The sequence below is a fragment of the Choloepus didactylus genome, chromosome 20, assembly GCF_015220235.1.
Source record: "Choloepus didactylus isolate mChoDid1 chromosome 20, mChoDid1.pri, whole genome shotgun sequence".
In the NCBI taxonomy this organism is placed as follows: domain Eukaryota; kingdom Metazoa; phylum Chordata; class Mammalia; order Pilosa; family Megalonychidae; genus Choloepus; species Choloepus didactylus.
The window spans coordinates 41,863,628-41,884,624 of record NC_051326.1 but is presented as its reverse complement, the minus strand read 5'-3'; the positions used below and the strand labels follow the sequence as shown (position 1 = coordinate 41,884,624).

Here is a 20,997-nt window from a genome sequence, read left to right as displayed (position 1 = left end):
GTCCATGTCTATCAATTCTTGGTGATTTTGACCATTTCTTCTGCCTGGAATGCCTCTTCACATTTGGGCTACTTAGAGAAATTCTACTCAATACTTGAAAATCAGTTCAAGTATTTCATTCTCGATGAGTTCTTCCTCAATTTCTAACCCCTAGGAGCTTTGAATCAAACTGCAGAGACTGTATTGATGTATGTACAAATCTGTGTGTGTGTGTGTGTGTGTGTGTGTGTGTAATTATAATAAGCTTAGCGCTAAACTTTATGGAACTACATATAAGGACAACTGGAGGTCAGAAAATTTAGTGATGCTCATGATGACTTGCAGCACTTCCAGGAGAATTCCAGGGAAGGATGAACAGAACCTGATCTAGGAGGATGAGAATGATTCAGATAATGTAGTACACAGATTCATGGAAAGGGACTAAATACTGTGTGTGTTTGGAAAGAAGAGAGCAAGACCATGAATCAATAAGTCTGCCTAGGTGGCCTGCTGGACAGAAGTTGAAAATAATATTAGTTATATACTGAATTTTTAAAAATGTGAGTTACCAATGTTAAATCTAGAATTCATGGAGAGCATTTTAAAACACATGTCCATTTTGAGAAGAATCCAATTCAAAATTGAAATTACACATCTCAAATGGAGCAGACAAAATCTCTCACATCTGTCAGTTGTCTTTACAAAATCAAGAGCTTAGATAATTTGATGACTATCAGGTGTCTTCCATACAGCTCAAAGTGCTATCTTTAAACACCACTGGGTGTTTCAATTATCATCAAAGGATTTCACATTTCCAAACTTCCATGGCTGTGAGTGCAATTCTGCAATTAAGATAAGTTGGGAAACCCCAACTTATTACTGTTCAGCTAACTCACCACAAATAAAAATGTGAAAAAGAGAGCTGTTCCATTTCTAAATATGTCCCATTTCTAAATTCCATTTTATCTCTATTCTCAAAATAAATAAAATATTAAACCTACACAAAGGCATTCAATAAAATCATAGATATTTGCATGTCACATAATTATTCAAATAAAATTATTCACAATCAGTTAATTTTATTGCAAATATTGGACTTAATTTATAAAATATATCAATTGACAGTTATGCATGAATAATGATTATTTTAGAGTTAGTGATCTTGTTATAATTGTTTTTAATATAATACTCTTAAAATATAGCAAATATTTGCAAACTATTTATGACACGTTCAGGTTTTACAGGTCTTTAATTAATCCAGTAGCTAGGGTGCTTTTAAGATGTATCTAGTATTCATATAGGTAATTTTTAATTTTTTTTCCAAAAATAAAACATGGTAATAAACCTCAAATAATATCAAAAAAATGTAAAGTTAAAAACTAAGTCTCTCTTCACCCTCCACTATAGCCTACTCATCTGCCAAGAGGAAAAGCATTACAGTTAAGTTTTAGACTATCCATTTATCGTCACTGTGTACACTGTGTTTGTATCTGTAATTGTATATATGTTTATATGCACACATACCATGTTTTAGTCTGTAACTTCCTGTTTTTTTTCCTCCGAAACTAGTGTATCATTTCATTTTCCTAATAATAGTGCGTAATTTGTATGCAGTTCCTTAATCCTTCAGTGATCTAGACTACTTTTGTCCTTTTTATTTTTATGAAATCCAACAGGAGAAGGAGATTATCATGTTTTATTTGTATTTCTCTGTCAGAGTGGACATATTTTAAAACATTTATTGGCCTTTTGTGTATATTCTGTGAATTGCCTATGTTTATGTTTTCCTTGTAGATCTTTTGGCTTAATTTTGTTGTTGATTTTCTTCTCTTATCAATTTTAGGATATTATTATATATGGATATTATATAGATAGAGTAGTTATTTTCTATAATCTGACCCCAAATACCTTTTTATATATTTTAATAGAAGAATTTTAAATTGTTCTGTTGCAAAACTTACTGGTGGTTTTCCATTTATTTGTTTCTAGATTTTTAGAAGGCTTTCCAACATTTAAAAACTAAAATTTCTCAATAGGCAAAGCAAAAGTATCAAAGAAATGACCCACGTATAAAAGGTTTTTTGATGCATTACAAAAATGACAGTGCAGTGCAGTGGAGAAAGGATGGTCTTATGAAAAAATGATGTAGGCTCATCTGGATACCCACATTGGGAGAAAAATGAATATGGGCACTCTTACCTCCTACCACACTGTTATGGACTAAATCACGTCCCCCACAAAGTCAGGTTCAAGTTCTAACCCCTGGTCCTGTGGATGTGAGCTGATTTGTAAACATTGGCATCCTTTTGATGACATGGAAAAACCAAATACAGAGTGAAAGAAACTATTTGCAATGTTTAGATCCAGCAAAGGAACTGTATCCAAATATATAAGTAATTCCAATAATTCAAGAAGAAAAAGGCATATGACCTAACATAAATTAAGCAAAAGAAACAAATAGGCACTTAAGGAAAATAAAACAACCACAAAAATCAAATTTCCAAATGGCCAATAAACACGTGGAAAATGTGCTTCAAACTGGAAATGACTCAAATGTTCATAAACAGTAAAATGGAATTTAAAAATCATGGTACACGTATGCAGTGAAATAACATAGATTGAAAATGAATGAAATACAACTAATTTCCATAACAAGAATGAATCTTGCATATACAAGGTCAAGTGAAAGAAGCCAGACACAAAAGTGTATGTTCTGCTATAATGTCAAGATAATGGTAACATTTGGAGGGGGAAGTTTATGAGAGGGGTAAATGGAAAAGAGCTTCTTTTTTTTTTCCTAAATGCAATTTTATTGAGATATTTTCACACACCATATAATCCATCCCAAGTATAAAATCAGTGGCTCACAATGTCGTCATATAGTTGAAGGGTTTCTTTTTGAGGTGATAAAATGTGCTTTAAATGGGTGAATCATATCTTAATAAAGCTGTTATTAAAAAAATTAAAAATGAATTCAATTTCTAAGTAGGCATATTGTTACTAGAGTCCCAATGTTGTACCACTAATCTATTTGTGTATTTCTGCACCAATTCCATTTGCTTCAACTATCATTAATTTCTGGTATGCTTTGATACCAGATGGCATAGTCATACCTTATCATTCTTAAAAATACATATATTTCCTAGATATTTGCAATCTTTACTCTTCCAGACAATTTTTAAATGCTTATAAATTTCTATTGAATATCCCATTAATTTTAATTAGATTTTATCAAATTTAAACTTTATTTGGAGAAATTTCATATGTTTTAAATTTGATTATTCTCATCTAGAATCATAATATATATCCCTATTTGAGGTATTGTTTTGTGTTTTATTCTTGTTAGATTTATTCCTGACCAGATTTTAGTTTGTTTTTTTAAAATGTGTTTTAATATATTTCTTTTGCCACCATCTTATTGCTCTTATTATTTCAAAAATTAATTATCATCTCTTTCTAAAAAAAGAAGTTATAACACATACAATTTTTTAAATTATTGTATTGGCTAGATTCTTCCGGACAATTTTAAATAATAGTTCTGGTAGTAAGGAAGTTGTCATTTTCTTTAAATAATAATTTACTGTTAATTATTGTGTTTTCTAGAGGTAAATTAATTCATATTATGGTTCTCTGTTTATTTAGGTGGTTTATTATTGCACAATTTAGTCTAACATAAGTATAAAATTGAGGAGAAATATCTTTCTAGGAAAATTGAGGTATAACTACTGTTCAGAAGTCTTCACTTCTTCTCATTTACTTGGAAGTGAAGAAATTGGCTCTAACAATTCCTCATGTGAGGAAAATGTGGGGGCTGGAGATTAATAATTCAGGTTGCACACTCATTTAAAAGGAAAAATAGCACCAGATAATTTCTGGCACTTCCTATTATCATCTTAAAATATATAGGGAATTATGAATATACATTTGACAATCCTCTAAATTCCTTACATTTATTCCACTACAATACATATATCTATAACACTAATGATCTCATATGAGATTTGTAAATAGTAAAATAATATCAATAAAATGTGAAAATTATATTGGTGCTCACAAGATTTTTCCTAGGCAAAGGGAGTTCATATATAGTCAATATACATAGATAGATATAGATAGGGTAGATATAAATATAGATATGATACAGCTATAGATACAAGTAGTTGCTATAATAGAATTATAACCTATTATAACAGGAGAAGAAAAACTCCTCTGTTAATTTATTGTAAAAAAGGAACACGTTCAGATCTATTTTTAGAAAAGTAAACGTAAGAACATATATCTAGGACTCTCTCCCCAGTGACATTTACCCCTTGCCTTGCATGACTAATGGATCATATCCATCGCATCTCCTTCTGTACCCACTTAAATGACAGTCTTACTGATTCAGAGCTCATCTTCCACCTGCATTTTCTTTTTGCCCAGAATCTAGCATTCCCACGCTTATGTTTTTGTGGATGTTGAACACTTCTGGAGATAGTCTGCATCATTTCTGTTACTGCCTACATGTATTTTTCACATTTTCTCCCAAAGTACAAAGTATCATTTGGATTAGTTCTCTGATGACTAAGTTCAAAGATAATGAGTGGTCTGCACCTAAACATAATTGTCCTATAATAAAACTTGCTAATTATGGTGCATCATTTTAAAGAATTCAAAGCATTTTATGAATGAAATATATCAGGTTATAAAAAATGAGTAGTCTATAAAAAGTACTGAAAATGAAAACAATGCATATCTTTCTTTTTCTCTTTCCACAGAAGCAATGTTACAATGGGGTTATATCCGTAGTCAATTGAAGGCACAATGCCCAGAGTTTTGTACAAATGATCACAAATAGCATATTTACCCAACTTTTTATTATGACTATATATTTCATAGTATAGAGTTCAGCAATATAATAACACATAGTGATCAAAAATAGCATTCATTTTTGAGATTTCTAAGAGCAGATCTGTGTAGGGCAAGGATAATGGATCATATCACAAGAAAGCACTTGGAGATCTCCTGAGAACTCTTGGATCCAGAATAAGTGCTCCTGGGGATAGTGCTCTACTAGAGATTAAGAAGCAGAGAGAACTAAAGACAGAGTTGTGCAGATCCAAGAAAGCTGTTTGAGGCTTGGACTGGTTTAGAGGAAAATCAGGTCTGACAATCTTGGAAATGCATACTAACGATTTTGTCTCACATGCTATCTTCAATGAATGTTGCATGTAAAAGTATGTGTATAACTAAGCTATATAAGTTTGAGTGTTTGGGGATAAAGTTGAAGGAAAGTCCATAATCTTTCATTCTTCATTTCTAAACAGATGCTGTACCTAATAAAAAAGAAAAACTTCTAGGTGAATCTCAAGCTTCAAACAACAACAAATTTTTAAAGTGTAATAGAAACATTTTAGTCATATTATACCATCTCCAAAAAATACACGTATCATCAAAATTATTTAAATATTTACACTCTCTCTGAATGTCTTTATGATTTATTGTCTTGTTGAGCTCCACCTACCATCACAGCTAGGTAATGCATGGTTCCATTGGTGGTTCCTCTCACAGACAAGGGGCTCATCATCACTTAGCGTATATCCTGGATGACAGCTGAAAGTCACCGTAGACCTGATGCCAAAATTATTGCCATGACGACGACCATTCACAGGAATTCCTGGATCAAGGCAAGAATCTGACTCTAAAGTCACACCTAAATGCACAGAAACAGTATATAAGGACCTGTCTGGCTCGTAGAAAAGAAAAAATATTAATGCCATAATATATGAGATATATTCCTACACATCATCAGACCTAGAAAATTAGTCAAGTGAATTTTACAATCCGTTAATGTAAAAACCAATGTGTCAAATATTGGTCCTCTTTCTCTGTAGAGAGATTTACATTGTTACACTATTTACCAGATATTAGCTAAGTAGTAAAGCTTGCATAAATCATTGACCTCTGATTTTTACTTTTCTTCATTTGAACAATAATGTACTATGTTAAATGAAATCTATTTGTATCTATATCCCTTCCCCCTTACTTTTATTTTAGATTTTGTGTTCCAGTTAGATTTTGGCAGTCGTCTTTTAACATTTAGTTAGATTTGGCAGTCGTCTTTCAACATTCATGTATATGCATACTTATGCCCAAGCACATACACATAAGCAAATATGTGTATACTTATGCCCAAGCACATACACATAAGCAAATACGTGTATAAGCACATACACATATAAGCAATTTAAAACTGCACTAGACTGGTGGTGGATACCTGAAACTGTCGGGCTGCAGCCCAGAGCCCATGAATCTCAAGGACAGTTGTATAAAAGTGTGGCTTGTGGGGAGTGACGGTGGGTTTGGGAGGGCCGTGAGGACCACACTCCACTTTGTCTGGTTTGTGGATGGATGAGTGGAGGAATGGGGGAGGGAGACAGGCAGATGAAGGTGCCCAGTGTTCTTTTTTGCTTCAGTTGCTCTTTTTCACTCTAATTGTTGTTCTTGTTGTTTTTGTGTGTGTGCTGGTGGGGGTGTCGGGGATTGATTTGGGTGATGGGTGTGCAACTGTGTGGTGGTGCTGTGAACAATCGAGAGTACGATTTGTTTTGTATGACTGCGTGGTGTGTGAATGTATCTCAATGGAATGAAGATAAAAAAAAAAAGTTAATCTGTAAATGTTTGGAAATGGACAGAGGTGATGGCAGCACGTTATTGTGAGAATAATTAACAGTGCTGAATGTTGTGTGAATATGGTGGAAAGGGGAAGTTTAGAGTCATGTATGTCAGCAGAAGGAAAGGTGAAGGTTAAAACATGGGAATGTATAACACAGGGAATCTTGTCGTGGACAATGTCCGTGATTAAATGTACAAATATAAAAAAGCTTTTTCATGAGCTAGAGAAAATGTACAACACTATTACAAGGAGTTAATAATAGAGGGGTGTATGGGGAAAATAAACCTATTGCAGACTATGGACTATAGTTAATAGTAATATTTTAATACTGTTTCATCAGCTGTAACAAATATACCATACCAATACTATGGATCAATAATATGGGGGAATAAGGGGTATGGAAGGATTCGGGTTTTCTTTTTTATTTCAATTTCTTTTCTGGAATAATGGAAATGTTCTAAAATTGATCATGAGGATATATATACAACTATGTGATGATACTGCGAGCCAGTGATTGTACACTTTGGATGGGATGCATAGTGTGTGAATATATCTCAATAAAATTACATTAAAAAAAAAAACTGCACTAGAGCTGATTTTCTAAAACTGCATTCCATAAATCCATACAATTTTCAAATTTGCACTTCAGTCAGCCACTTTTGAGATAGCTACAATTAGCCTATGCTAAAAGATGTGAAAAATTAAGTGCTATATAAAGTCAAGTAATTAGGAACATGTCATAAGAGATTCATTTTTCTGTCTCTCTCATTTCTCTTTCTTTTTAGAATAATATACATTTCAAAGATAGAAATGAGAATAAGGGAAGGAGTTGCATTGTAATATTTATGTATTTTTTTTAAAATACTTTGAAGTTGCTATATATATCACACTCAGTAATGTTTAGAGACATTCAAATTATAATCTAAACTGTAATTAATAATCATTAAATAAAATGAGTATCTGCACAGTTTAGTCTCTAAAGGTGATCTTTGTTTTATTATTTCTGATCATTATATGTATTACTAGTTTGAAAGCTGAAAGTAATAACTATACCTTCCCTTACAAAGTCAAAGACATAAAATACAATCTAGGAATGACTTTCTAAGACTAAAAAATATTTGCCAATTGTTTAGATAAAAAGGTGATCCAATAGGCACAAGAACATACATGCAAGACAGCCAATCCAACATGTGAAAACAATAGTGAAGACTATCTTAGTGAAATGTTCAAAGAAAAAATTGGAGAGAAAAAGAAATAATATATAGTAACATCTCTTCCCAAGTATTATTTCTTAACATTATACCTAATTTCCTGAAAACTAATACATACCTATTACCCTAAACAAAAGGATATAACTGCCACAACTTTTTTAGAAAGTAGGGCAGTGATGATCAACCACTCTTCAATCCTGCCTGAGAGGGGGTTTCTGCCACAATCATCTAGACATCTCGAAATCCATCAGTCCAGCTACCTCGCTCATCTCAAAACACACACACACACACACACACACAATCTAAATCAGTTTCATGGCTCCTTTTATAACACCCCACAGATTGTACATATATATTTAGGTCATGTACACAGTTGGAACTTCATACTGGCTGACTGTTTCTGTCATATCCAAGTCAAGACAAGATTTCCCTCAAATAATGGCCCTTGACTTAAGAAACGTCACTAAAGAAATGGATTAGTTTCCAGGTATCTGGCGAAAAAATGTTAACTAGAATATTCCATTTCATTAAATGGTTTTCTGTGATACACTCACTGCACTGCTGCCAATCACAATAATAAGAATTATGGTTTTAGATAATGTAAGAATAAAGCACTGACAACAAAACAAGGGATCAATGTATTTTATTGAAACAGTGAATACATCAGATTCTGTTTCAATTGTTTACTAGAAACTTAATGTAAATACATTTTTTGGTAGAAATTATATGAATATATTTTCATGTGGCTTTTGTAAAATAATGACTGAATAAGTTTGCAGTTCAGCAAATAAAGGAAGTTGATTATTTCTCAAATATCCATGTGCAGTTTATATTAATGTACAGTTGATACAAAGACATTCTGTCTAAAATATTTGCCTTTATAAAAGTTCTAGTTCATGGAAAAGAACTATTTTGAATGAGGATCTTTTACAGGCTAAACTTAAGGGCCTTTACTTTTCATTTCCTCCTAAAGGTTTTGAAATAGAAGTTACAAGTCCCATTTTACTGATGTGGAAACAGGCAAAGAAATTAAGCACATTTTGAATATTAAATTATCTACCGAGATTCCAACCTAAACCCTGGTCTGCCTATTTCTCTCTCTCTCTCTCTCGCCCTTGTGTGTGTGTTACCATTACGTCTTGACTAATTTCTCTTTATGGTCATAAGAAAAGTCACATCTGAGGAAAACTGCATACACACAAAACATAAAGACATACTCTTTTCACTATCAAACTTTAAAAAATATATATATATGTAGTGATTTTTTTCTTCTTTCTTTCTTGAAATACTATTAAAAGTATGTTTTATAAGGATTTCCAAGAAACATTCTAAATATTAAATGGAAAACTTTAGAATTCCATGTATTTTGCAATTCCCCATAAAATTATGGCATTGAAATTATTCTGGAGGGACAATGCAATTACCATTATATAAAGAAACTGTGCCACATTTGTTATAGAGTACTAAAAGGGTAAATTGTAATTAGACACTATATTTATGATAGTGATGATTCATAATATTCAGCAGACAAAACAGAACTACAATTATAGGTACATAGCTCAATTCTTTTTCACACAGTTCAGAAAAAGTTCTGAAGTTAATGCTGTTTATGTTAGTTCTTATTATCTTATGGCATCACTGCAAAAATAAGTCAACCTTGAATACAATATGGCTGCTATTTCTACAAAGTGTCTCTTTGGGTATGAAAGGAAGGCATCAATAATTTTGTAAAGCAAGGGAAGTTTAAAATTTTCAACCATTTGTGTAAAAAGACAAATGAGAAAAGGGTAATATTATTATTTTTAAATAGCAAAAAATATAACATAAATCATTCGCATACCATAGAGCACCCATTTAAAAAAATGTATTGGATGAGCAAGTATAATTATTTTATACTGCCTGCATATTGGCTGCAGAACATATTTCCTCCACAGGTACTAGAAATATCCTAAATTATAAACGAGTTGGTAATTTTTGTCTGTTCCGTGCTTTTCTCTTTTCCCTATCTCTCTCTGCTTCTCTCCCTCATTTGTTTTAATAAACATTTATTTGAGGATTTCATAATATAATTACTTTTCCATTACCTCTGCTGCTCCTCCGGCTCCTCCTCACTTCCTATCTGACAGTAGGTTCACTGTCTCTCTTAAACCCCAGCTTAAGTCCTGCTCTTGTCATGGCCCGTTCAGGCAGACCCAGGCACTGGGCTGGCGTCTGCACCCCACCTCATTTAGTATCACCTTGAGGACTTGATGAAAAATCCAAATTTCTGGTCTTCACCATAGGCTTCCTGAATTAGAATATCTGGAGTTTGGGCTTAAGAGTCTACATTTTACTGAAGTCCCAGGCGAGTACTAATGAACATTAAACTTTGAGAAACACTGCCCCTTCAGCATGCTTTTTATATAGGGATGACCATCTGACTCAGTTATGGAGCTCTGTAGAAGTACTTATGTTTATATACTACCCCAGATAGAGCAACCCAGAACATCTGAACCGGTACTCAGATCTTTTCTAATTTTCTTGTTAAAAAAAAAAAAAGGCACATCCTCTGTTTCATTTGCTTCTGCTTATATCTTTGTTTCTCTTACATCGCTTTTGATAAATAAATTGAAGTGATAACAAAGTTTCAGTGGGATGCCCTTCAGAGATTATACATATATTTTTCAATGTATTTTCAATGTCTTAACCCACACGAATGCACAAAAAGTGGTTTGGGACATTCTGGAAAGAATATTGAAATTCACAATGTGAAAGTATGGGGGTATGTTTAGACCAGAGACATTTACACGTGCGTGTGTGTATGTGTTTTCCTAAACCCTTGGTCTAAATAGGGCAAGGAGGCGGAAAGAGGGGAGGAGAGGAAAACACTCTTCTAGAATTTAGCAGTACTTGAAAGTATTTCTCCTCTTAAATTTCATCTACCTATATATCTAAAGTCAAGTAATTCTAGACTTAAAAAGGAAGGGGTTACCTACATGCTCAATGCTTAGTAATTTTATAAGGTTTTAAATTCATAGGATTGTAATTTGTATATATGTTTTATTCCAAAGAAAAACTTGAAAGTTTGATATTATATGAAAACTTGTTATTTTTCCCCAACAGTTGTAGAGCTTTGCCCTCTTCTAAAATGATAGAGCTGGCTCCCTGTTTTTCCAATAAAGTAAGTATGAGAAGGATTTCTAGACTCCTAGAGGGATCAGAAATTTATAACACACAATTATCATTCTAATACAAAGGGATCATCTTGGTGATGGCTTGTTCTTCTACTTACCAGTGCAAAGAAAGAAAAATGGCAAACAGCATTCCTCTCTAAGAGATCACTGCATGTTGTGGAAGTGTGCCTTACTACAAGGCTCAACTCTACTTTTAAGCATAGACTAGATAAAAAGAACACTTAAATATAATCTAGCAATTCTTAAAACATTGTTATTAAGAGTATTGCTAGAATTATCTACATATTAAATTATATAAGTGAGGATAAACTAAAAAGGAACTTGCGAACTTCCTATTATACTTGATTTTTAAGAAAGAATGAATAAGGACAAACCATTTATCTAAATGAGTTAGATGAGCAAATGAAATTAGTTTCTAGTGCCTGCATATTGACTTTAGAACATATTTTCTCAAAGAGTTCTAGAAATAGGCAAAATAATCTATAACTACAAAAACAAGAGAGAGGGAGAGGAAAGGAGAGGGAAAGGGGAGGAGAGGAAAACACTCTTCTAGAATTTAGCAGTACTTGAAAGTATTTCTTCTCTTAAATTTCATCTACCTATATATCTAAAGTCAAGTAATTCTAGACTTAAAAAGGAAGGGGTTACCTACATGCTCAATGCTTAGTAATTTTATAAGGTTTTAAATTCATAGGATTGTAATTTGTATATATGTTTTATAACAAAGAAAAATGATAACATAAGTAAATTTAAAAAGAATGAAAAATGAAATTATCTGGTTTTTAAACTTTGCTTTAATAATTTTACTCTGAAAAGCATGGTGCACCTTTATGAAACATAACTAATAATAGGTTTAAATTTGGATTTAACCTCTAGGTCATTAATCAGCTTTCTTGCTGTCTAGACAAATATAACTAATAATAGGTTTAAATTTGGATTTAACCTTTAGGCCATTAATCAGTTTTCTTACTGTCAGTAATATACAGACAACATTTATAGCTCTGAGAACGTTTCCCATGAGTGTACAGGTAAAATTTTATTTGGGCTACTTGAGGCAAAAAATGGGATGAATTGATGACTTGTTAGGGCTAGTCAACCACCCAAAAGTAAAGAAGTCTCTCTTGAAATAAAAAGGTTCTGTGGTCATTTTGAATGGAAACAATTAGATTTCAAGTAACCTAGGAATGTTTGATTGAATAATAATGTGGTTAAAAGGAGAAATTTTAGGTTGAATATATGTTATTAGAGTAACTGCACAACAGTGTATCCTAATGTACACTATGGACTATAATTAAAAATTCAATTCTAATAATATTCTTTCATCAATTATAACAAAGGTAACATATTAATGCAAGGTGTTATACTAAGGGAGGGTATATGGGAAATGATTAGAGGATATATGGGAACTCTAATTTCTTAATGATTTTTCTGTAAAAGTACAACTTCTCTAATAAAGAAGTAACAGGGAGCTTATCTGGATTGTGTCTAGATATTTCATTGTATTCATATTACTAATTTTATGTGACCCAAGTTTCTAGAGCAGTACATCTTCCAAAAATATACCAAGGTAGTTTCTATATTGTATGTGGTACAAAAACATTCCAATACCATTAATTTTAAACATCAGCAAGCGTTTCTGGTTAGATTAATTTACTGTTTAACATACTGTACTTGCCTAACTGATAAACTGTGCCATAACATCATCAAATGAGTTTTTTTGTTTTAAGCAAAATGAACACCATCAACAGGACAGTGACTGGATTAATTATTTTATATCCATATTATGATATTCTGTGGTTGTTAAATAGATTTAGAGCAAAATAATGCTTTGAATAGATTTACAAGTGATAATTTTGACTGAGACATATAAGATTAAGAATATGAGCATGATACCACTTTTAATTGAAAAATACACATAACCCTACACGTGTATTTACACATATATAATTATATATAATTATATGAGCATGGAAAAGTATAGATAATTATATATAGCAAATTATTAATTAGATTTTGCTGATAAGGGTTAGACAATGGTTAACATGATGAGCAGGAGATGATTTGGGGAAAAGGGGGCAAGAAAATTTTTTTAAAATATTTATATATAATTAAAATCCAACATATTAGGTAAGTTCTCATTCATGAATTTTGTAAAATTGTATGCACCAGAATATACATATATATAACATACTGCTAAAATAATATTAAATATTCATCTTGTTTGTTGTTAGGGTAAGTTTTTGAAAAAGAACAACTATAAAAACCTGCAAGTAAATCTTGCATTCCTTCAGCTCATGTGTTAACCTCTATTCATAACCCTTCTTTCATACTACTCTGAAAAGGAAGCATTTTGAAACAGGGAGAAGAATATTTACATTTTTCTTTTAAATAAGCTAGTGTTAAAAGTGTATTTCTAGGGGGACTCACTCTCAGCTATATCCTAGAAATGAACTTTCATATATATGATTGTAAAATCATATAATAGCTTGAATTTATAACTTCAGTAACTAAAACTAAGAGGCCGATTTGGACTTCTGGAAATAAAAAATGGGAAGGACTACTTAAAGTTGGGACTGTCTTGCAAAATATATTTCCTTATAATTTTTTAACAACTGATTTTAAATATTTTTAGCACTGGTTAAAATATTTTAACAAGATTGGACATTTGGTAATGTTTAGCTTCATTTTAATTGTTTTTCCTCTCTTACTACATGCTCACTACATGGCGAAATTTGTTTATATGAACTAACAGATAAGAACCACAGAGAGCTTAATAAATATAATTTCAGTGATGATCTATATCCCTTTTGACAACTAGATATATCTACTAATAGTATATTATAAATACGGTATAAATATTACATTATGCAATAGAAGAACACATTTAAAATGTTTTATTTACTTTATTTCACTTTATGATAGACAACTAATAGATGTTTTGAGAGTTTAAAGTAAAAATCCCCATGTTCCTGTCATTAATAAAAGAAAGTTCCTACAATTGTAGGATAAAGTTCTGACAGAGTCAGATAGCATCAATAAATCAGCAGTGTTATCTGCATGCTAGAAAATAGGAACATATATCTTCAATTCTAACATCTATAATACACAGCCTTAGGTGGAAATTGAAGAAGCTGACTTACTTTCATAGTGAATGAGGAAACCAACGCTGGAACGGCTATTGTCTGTGGTAAAAAGCAGGTACATGAAATTTCCTGTACTAATGAGAAACTGTGGTGCTTGTGTGCCATGGTACTCTCCAATCAGTGGGGATGAATTAGCTGGCCCATCTCTGACTTCTAGAGTGTCATAATTGACTTCAGTCTGAAATCTGCAATTATATGTATCAAGTGAGAAGAGAAATTCAAAACCACATTAGCTTACGAGACTCTCAAAATACGTTCCTTAATTTAAAAAAGTCATGTGTATCAATATAAATAGACTATTTAAAATTATAAATGTTTTTAAATTTAAGGATATATAATATTTAAAGACAGTACATTTTTTTGGAAGAAAACGCATCTTAGATCCCCCCTTCTTTCCTAATTCTCTCCCCTATAACAGCATGAATGCAAAAGGGAACGGTTATTCAGCCCCAAATTGAAAACAAAACAAAACAAAACAAAAAACAAAACTGTGAATTAGATTACTTTTGACAAAGAAACAAGCAAAACAAACAAACAAATAAATGGGAAATTCTCAATTAGTGAAGCATCAATTATTGTGCATTTTCGTACTATTTTTCAAAATGCTCTGTTTAACTTGAGTATGGGTGATCTTTAAACAAGGCATACTGAATTGAAATGATCTCTTCCAATGGAAGGGTAATTCAAAATATATGACAATATTTTAAATATCCTTCAGGAAAAAAAAAAAAGATCTTGTGTCTTTTTAAACTATATTAACACTTTAAGGACACTATAATAATTTAAGCATACTGCTACTTTCAGAGATGAAGTGCTGCTTTAATGATTTGAAAAAGTTAAAACAGCTTCCAAAAAGTGCTTAACTTTCCTTTCAAGAAGGACATTATGCTTCCAGAGAATCTGGCTCTAGATTATTTTTATATAAAGTTGCAGCCACTTGGGTACACTTTGATGCAATGAAGTTACTGTTCTAGGCACTGAAATAGTTTTCTAAATTGGCCCATCTCGTACTCAAAGAGCTAACCCGGTTTCCAGGTGCCTGACTTATTCTCAGGGAGCTGCTTATTCACTGTAAGACTGGGACTCACTCAGTAACTTTTAGCCAAAAATTTCCCCCATGCTTTGCACTGAATGTTGCTGAACTGGAAGACGACTTGATAGAGAGGAAGGTACCTTAAATTAATTTCATAGTACGTGACAACAAAAAGATGTTGAAACCAAAGACCTCTCCCCTGTTTTTCATTATATTATGCACACTTCTCTTGGCGCAAATGCACAATAATTGTATATTCTTACGTGTAACTAGGTTTTCATTTCCTGTCCTCCATTGTCCCACAGAAGATTTATTCAAACAATTTAGCTATTATGAGGCTAGGCCAGAACAAGGGGGCCACAGACTAGTGCGTTTGTGGTAGGACAGTGTCAACTTTGTCTATTACAATTCCACACTTTCCTCTAAGGCTCTATGATTCTCAGTTTTCTGAGTTCGAAGTCATGAGGACTGGACAAGCATAAAATAAATCTCATCTGAAATATTTGCTCTAAAAGTTTCATACCCTCTCTGTTTAGGGAAATCTGGGACTGATATAGTACACATCTCAACAACTGTAAGATTTCCAGGGTAACCTCAGAAACAGAAAAATCTGAATGTTTTTCATCATTTGTCAAACTAAAACACATTGTATGATACCATTAGCATGGAATTTAAAATTTGTATGTAGAAGCACATCCTTTATTAGGCTGTCAGCCCTTGGTTCAGGGTGTGAAAAATTGCATCAGTAATAGGAGTTTTGTACTATTTCAAGAAGATAATCAAAAGTATATGACAATATTGTAAATATTGGGTATGCATAAATGGAATTTAGCATAATATCACAGTAAACAATATTGAAAAGACAAAATTTGTAAAAATTAAATGAATAGCTTTGTTTAGGCAACTGAAAATAGGGTATTAATAAATTGTGCTGAACTGGGGTGTATAAAGACTGCTTTTAATAAGTAAAGCAGAAAGCATAAAGGTTAATAGAAACCAAATTTGAATTATTAAGTATAGTTTTTTTTTTCCCAAATGATTACAATCATATGCAGGAATCTATTCTCCAATAACATGAATACTTAAACCCTAATTTTCATTTCTTCTGAGGAATTATCCTACTGGAGATCTTTATTATCCTATCAGCAATAAACAACAAAATGAATTATAATTTCAAATAAGTCAACCCTAGCTAAAAACCTTCCCTATATTGATGTTATACTGATTATTAGAAAATTACTGGAAAACAAAAAAATATGATATTGAGGTATCTTGAAACATTGCAATATTCTTTATATTACAACTCAGAAATTGATCTGGCTAACGTCATTGTTAGAGAAGGCCCATTGTTGTTCAGAGATTAAACTTGAAACATTAAGCAAGGATGCTTCCTTAGACTTTAAAACATATTAGTTTCAAAAAAATTTTAGTTTTTAAGAAAAAATTTATTTCAATGTTGAGACAAGTTTTACTATGCATATATCATCTTTATTTTTTAGATTGTCAAATACATCATAGATAAATAATCTAGACAATATTTCAGTGATAGTATCACACATACTTTCTAAAAAGCACTAGATACATAATCTGTTACACACAAAGGTTGCCTGCTCTGCAGCCCAAAGTTACCTTCCAATTACCAGTAACCAGGAGAGGTTTTCCTAGGCTGCTTCAGAAAACACCTAAGGTATTAAAGGATCCTTAAGCTGCTTCCAAGTGCAAACACCAGGGCAGGTTCCAAATCCAGAGACAGACTCAAAGACCAGCCACTGTGAGTACTGGGAAATGGTCTTTCAGGACCATCAACCTCTCATATCAAACCCACAGAGCTGGGCTGGCAGCACCTCTCAAAAGGTTACAGGACTGAATGACTTAACTGTGGCTTTAAAAGATAAAATTCAAGAAGAAAACTTATCAAACAAATGCTTAATTCATGTTAAGTGAACTCCTTTTGGGAAATCAATGAAGAACTGTCATATTTCTAAGTTTTAAGACATATTAATAAAGACATTGAGTATATACAGGTGCTTGGGCCCATATTAAGAAAGCAAAAGTTTTTTCTTACCTATCAAAAGTTATTTTGATAGAATGTCCTGGTTTTGCTTCAATTACCCACTCACAATTTAGAGAATCTTTGTAATATCCTGGCCAACCAGGAGGCAAAATAGCGCCACTTGAAGAGGTCAAATGTCCACCACATGGTGCTAGGAAAGAAAATACAGATTGAATGCATGATTAATCAGGCAAATTAAATATGTTTACATAGACATTAACAATACCATGAAAATCATAGGAATTTGCTTCTGTGTTAATGGATTTAATGTTTTCAAATATTAAAGACATATTCCCAATTAAACTTCAAGTTTATTGGAAGCAGCACTTATATATTCCTTGTATAGTCATTTATCATGTACTCTATTCAGAAAAGTATTTTTCATCCATTGATGACAAGGTATAAATTTATGCTCTGTGCTAAATGAGTTACATGAATTCTCATTTAATCATCACAACATTAGGAACTCCACACCATTGTTACCCTTATTTCACATGTAATCAGAATTCAACAAATTTCTGTTGATTGTTAAACTTAAAATTACCTCTCATATAAAGCTGAAATATTCTGTGGGGTAGGTGTGTGTTTACAGATTTCTACTGCATTTTCAACATCTATATGTTGATATATATTAGCTTTGGATTGTGTTCATTTTATTAAAATTGTTAATTTAAAAGTTAATAAAAATTATTTTGTTAAATTAATTTGCCACACACATCATATTAAAGTGTCAGTTAATGTTAAAAAAAAAACAAAATTTTCAATCTAAGTGGACAAACACAGAATTAGTCCAAATTGATCCTTTTGAAGCTATGTATAACAATGATCCATAACCATAAAGAAGAAAGAGAATTTGAGGAAGGTACATGCCTTGGACTCAGTAAAAATGATTGTGCATTTCCACATAAACTAAAGGAATTTTTAAATAATACGTATCAATATTTAAAACCAAAGTTAAGAAATGTTTGGTCTAGACGAATACATATTTTTTTTTATTTTATCTATTATTTTTCAAACTTCCTTGGCATTATTAATCCTCTTTGTAAATCTACAAATATCAAATAAAATATATGAAAATGTGCCCAGTTAAAAGTGGTTATGATTGCACAGCATTGTGAATGAAATTAATACCACTGAATTATATATTTGAATGTGGCTAAAAGGGAAATTTCAATGTATACATGTTACTAAAATAAAATTCTTTTAAACATCATATCCCTTTTGAAAACATTCTTTTTTATGGATAAATGGCAATATGTATCAAAGTGCTGAAAAATATTTGTACAACTTTACTGGTTTTGATACTAAAAAGATCTGACAGGGAAAACTAAAAAGGTAATATCAGTAACTTTATTTATAATAGAAAACAAAATAAAAAAGAAGAAAAGTAAAACAATTATGAAAAGAATATGACCACATATTGGAATATCATAAAGTAATGTTTTGAAATTCTGATATGAACAAATCTTTGTGACAGAATATTACATATTGCAAAGCAAGTTACAAAATTGTACATAGAGCATTATCTAAACTTGGTGAAAGAAAACTTATTCAGAGAAAAGAGGAGATGGAAATTCAAAAATAAGTAAATAATGGATAAAACACTGGATGGTTGCTTTGTAGAGAGTGTTTTTCTTAACTTGGTGTCTTTTCCAAATCTGCTGCGATAAGCATGCATTATTTTGATTATATCCCCCCAAAATATAATAGGTAATCAGAATATTTTTATGACTTTGATTTCTGAAGAAAACTACTTTATGTAAAGATAATTTTAAAAGCAACATATTCTTGCTAATTAAGATTAAGGATTTTTTTTTGTAATTGAACCCTTAAATTCATACTTACAATTTATATAATGTTATGTCCATAGAGATCAGTATTACATCAAATTTAATCTTTATACTTTTTGAAGTGATGAAGCACATTCCTTATAGAATGCATCATAAACAAAATTAAACATCAATTTAATTAATTATTTCATTTTAAATTAAATAACCAAAGAGAAAATATATGAACAATATATAACAATACAGAATTTTGAAAACTTTTATGGTGCACAAGACATTTCTAATTAAATCTGCATGATGAGTTTTTTCTATAAATATTATTTCCTAAATACATATAAAGTCATAAATATTTTCTTATACTCAGTGTTTACTTGAGTAATACCTTTTTTTTTTTTTATTTTGAGGTGTCATATTTCTGGTAATATGCCTAAGTTGTCACACATTACTAATAGTTATTTTAGTGTTAACTTGTATTTTACACATCACTTTATAATTTACCAGGCACTTTGGAACTGATATCACTTCATTATCCCAATGAAATAGATATTTTAATCTTGACAGTATAGTTTAACAAAATTAAACCCTGAAATATTAAACGATGATCTCAAATTTGCTGTACCTATCAGCTCAGATTAGGCTATGCTATACTGTGGTAAGAATTCCAAATCTTTAGTAGCTGTATTAGGAAAGGTATTTCTCACATATGCTATATGTCTAGGGGCTTTGCTCCACAACTCCTTTCTTCAAGCAGCCATGGCACATGGGAAAAGGTCTTGTAAAGGCAATTAAAGGCTCTAGGCAGAAGCTGAATATGTCACTTCCACTTCAACTAAATGGCCTGAACCAATCCCAAGGTCCCATCAAACCCTGAGAAATCAAAGAAATGAAATCCTACTTGCTGGAGAGTCACAAATATCTGGCTGATAGCACCAATGATGTTCATATTTATGCAGCTAATAACAAAAAAGTAAATACTTGAATGAGGTCTTGAGAATGAAAATTCTCCTTTAATTTATTGACAATGTAAATTCCTTGATGGATTATCTGATACTGCATACCTAAAATAAGCTCCCCCTGATTTTATATACATATATATATATATACATATAAATATATATAAATATAATTTATTCTTTTAAAAATCTTCTGGTTTGTGTATTAAATTAATGCTGGTTTTATAATATGTCATATAGGAAGGCAGCCCATCATTTTCATAATCTGATAGTTTTAAAAACATTAAAATTCTCTGTACTTTATAAAGATAGAGAACTCACTTATGCACTCCTATGGTACATGTGGCTTTCTCAATGTTCAATCTTTAGTCTTTTTTTCAGATATCTTAATTTTTGTAATTGTGGATATTTCTTTTTTACTTTCCTCAATATCTATAATTTTCTTCTTTCCTAGTTTCCTTTATTAGAAACACACAAGGTTTTTCAATTTTACTGGTATTATCAGAAAGAACTGATTCTGCATTTAATTATTGTTTCTAACTTTTGATCTCTATTAATATTATCTTCTAAATTGTTCTAAAATTTTTCTAACTTCTGAATCCTAATAACAAGTTCCTTTATATTCTTATTTTGTTCAACCAATGGAAGAATTTAAGATATGCATTTTCTCCCTTGTACAATTTTTCCTATCTCCATTATCTTTAGAAGAATGTTCTCCTTTTCATGGTTTCCAGATAGTACATGTCTTAAGGTATATGTTCTTTTTTAACACAGGTGTGTGTTTGATTTTTATTTCTAGATATTTATTTCTGGTTCTAATTTTGTTATATAGTTATATTTTAAATGTAACATGATGAATGCATGTGGCTCATACTTATCTTAATTTTTTAAAGTTTATGTTCTGGCCAAGTATATAATTGATTAAAAAACAAAATCAATGAAAAACAGTAAACATATTCTCAAAGGGATATGAGGTATTTTGTACATGTATTCGACCAACGTTGCTGTTT

At 31.4% G+C, this 20,997-nt stretch overlaps 1 protein-coding gene across 3 annotated transcripts in view; it reads right to left on the bottom strand.

Annotated features, from left to right (window-relative positions):
- The window catches only part of CSMD1 (CUB and Sushi multiple domains 1), a 2,222,584-nt gene that overhangs the window by 472,975 nt on the left and 1,728,612 nt on the right, over positions 1 to 20,997 (bottom strand). For all 3 annotated transcript variants that reach the window (XM_037812751.1, XM_037812753.1, XM_037812752.1), the window contains exons 16-18: positions 17,260 to 17,398; positions 14,159 to 14,346; positions 5,483 to 5,671 (exon numbers count right to left, since the gene is read on the bottom strand). In XM_037812751.1, the coding sequence (XP_037668679.1) occupies positions 5,483 to 5,671; positions 14,159 to 14,346; positions 17,260 to 17,398 (516 nt within the window). The remainder of the gene's footprint in view (positions 1 to 5,482; positions 5,672 to 14,158; positions 14,347 to 17,259; positions 17,399 to 20,997) is intronic.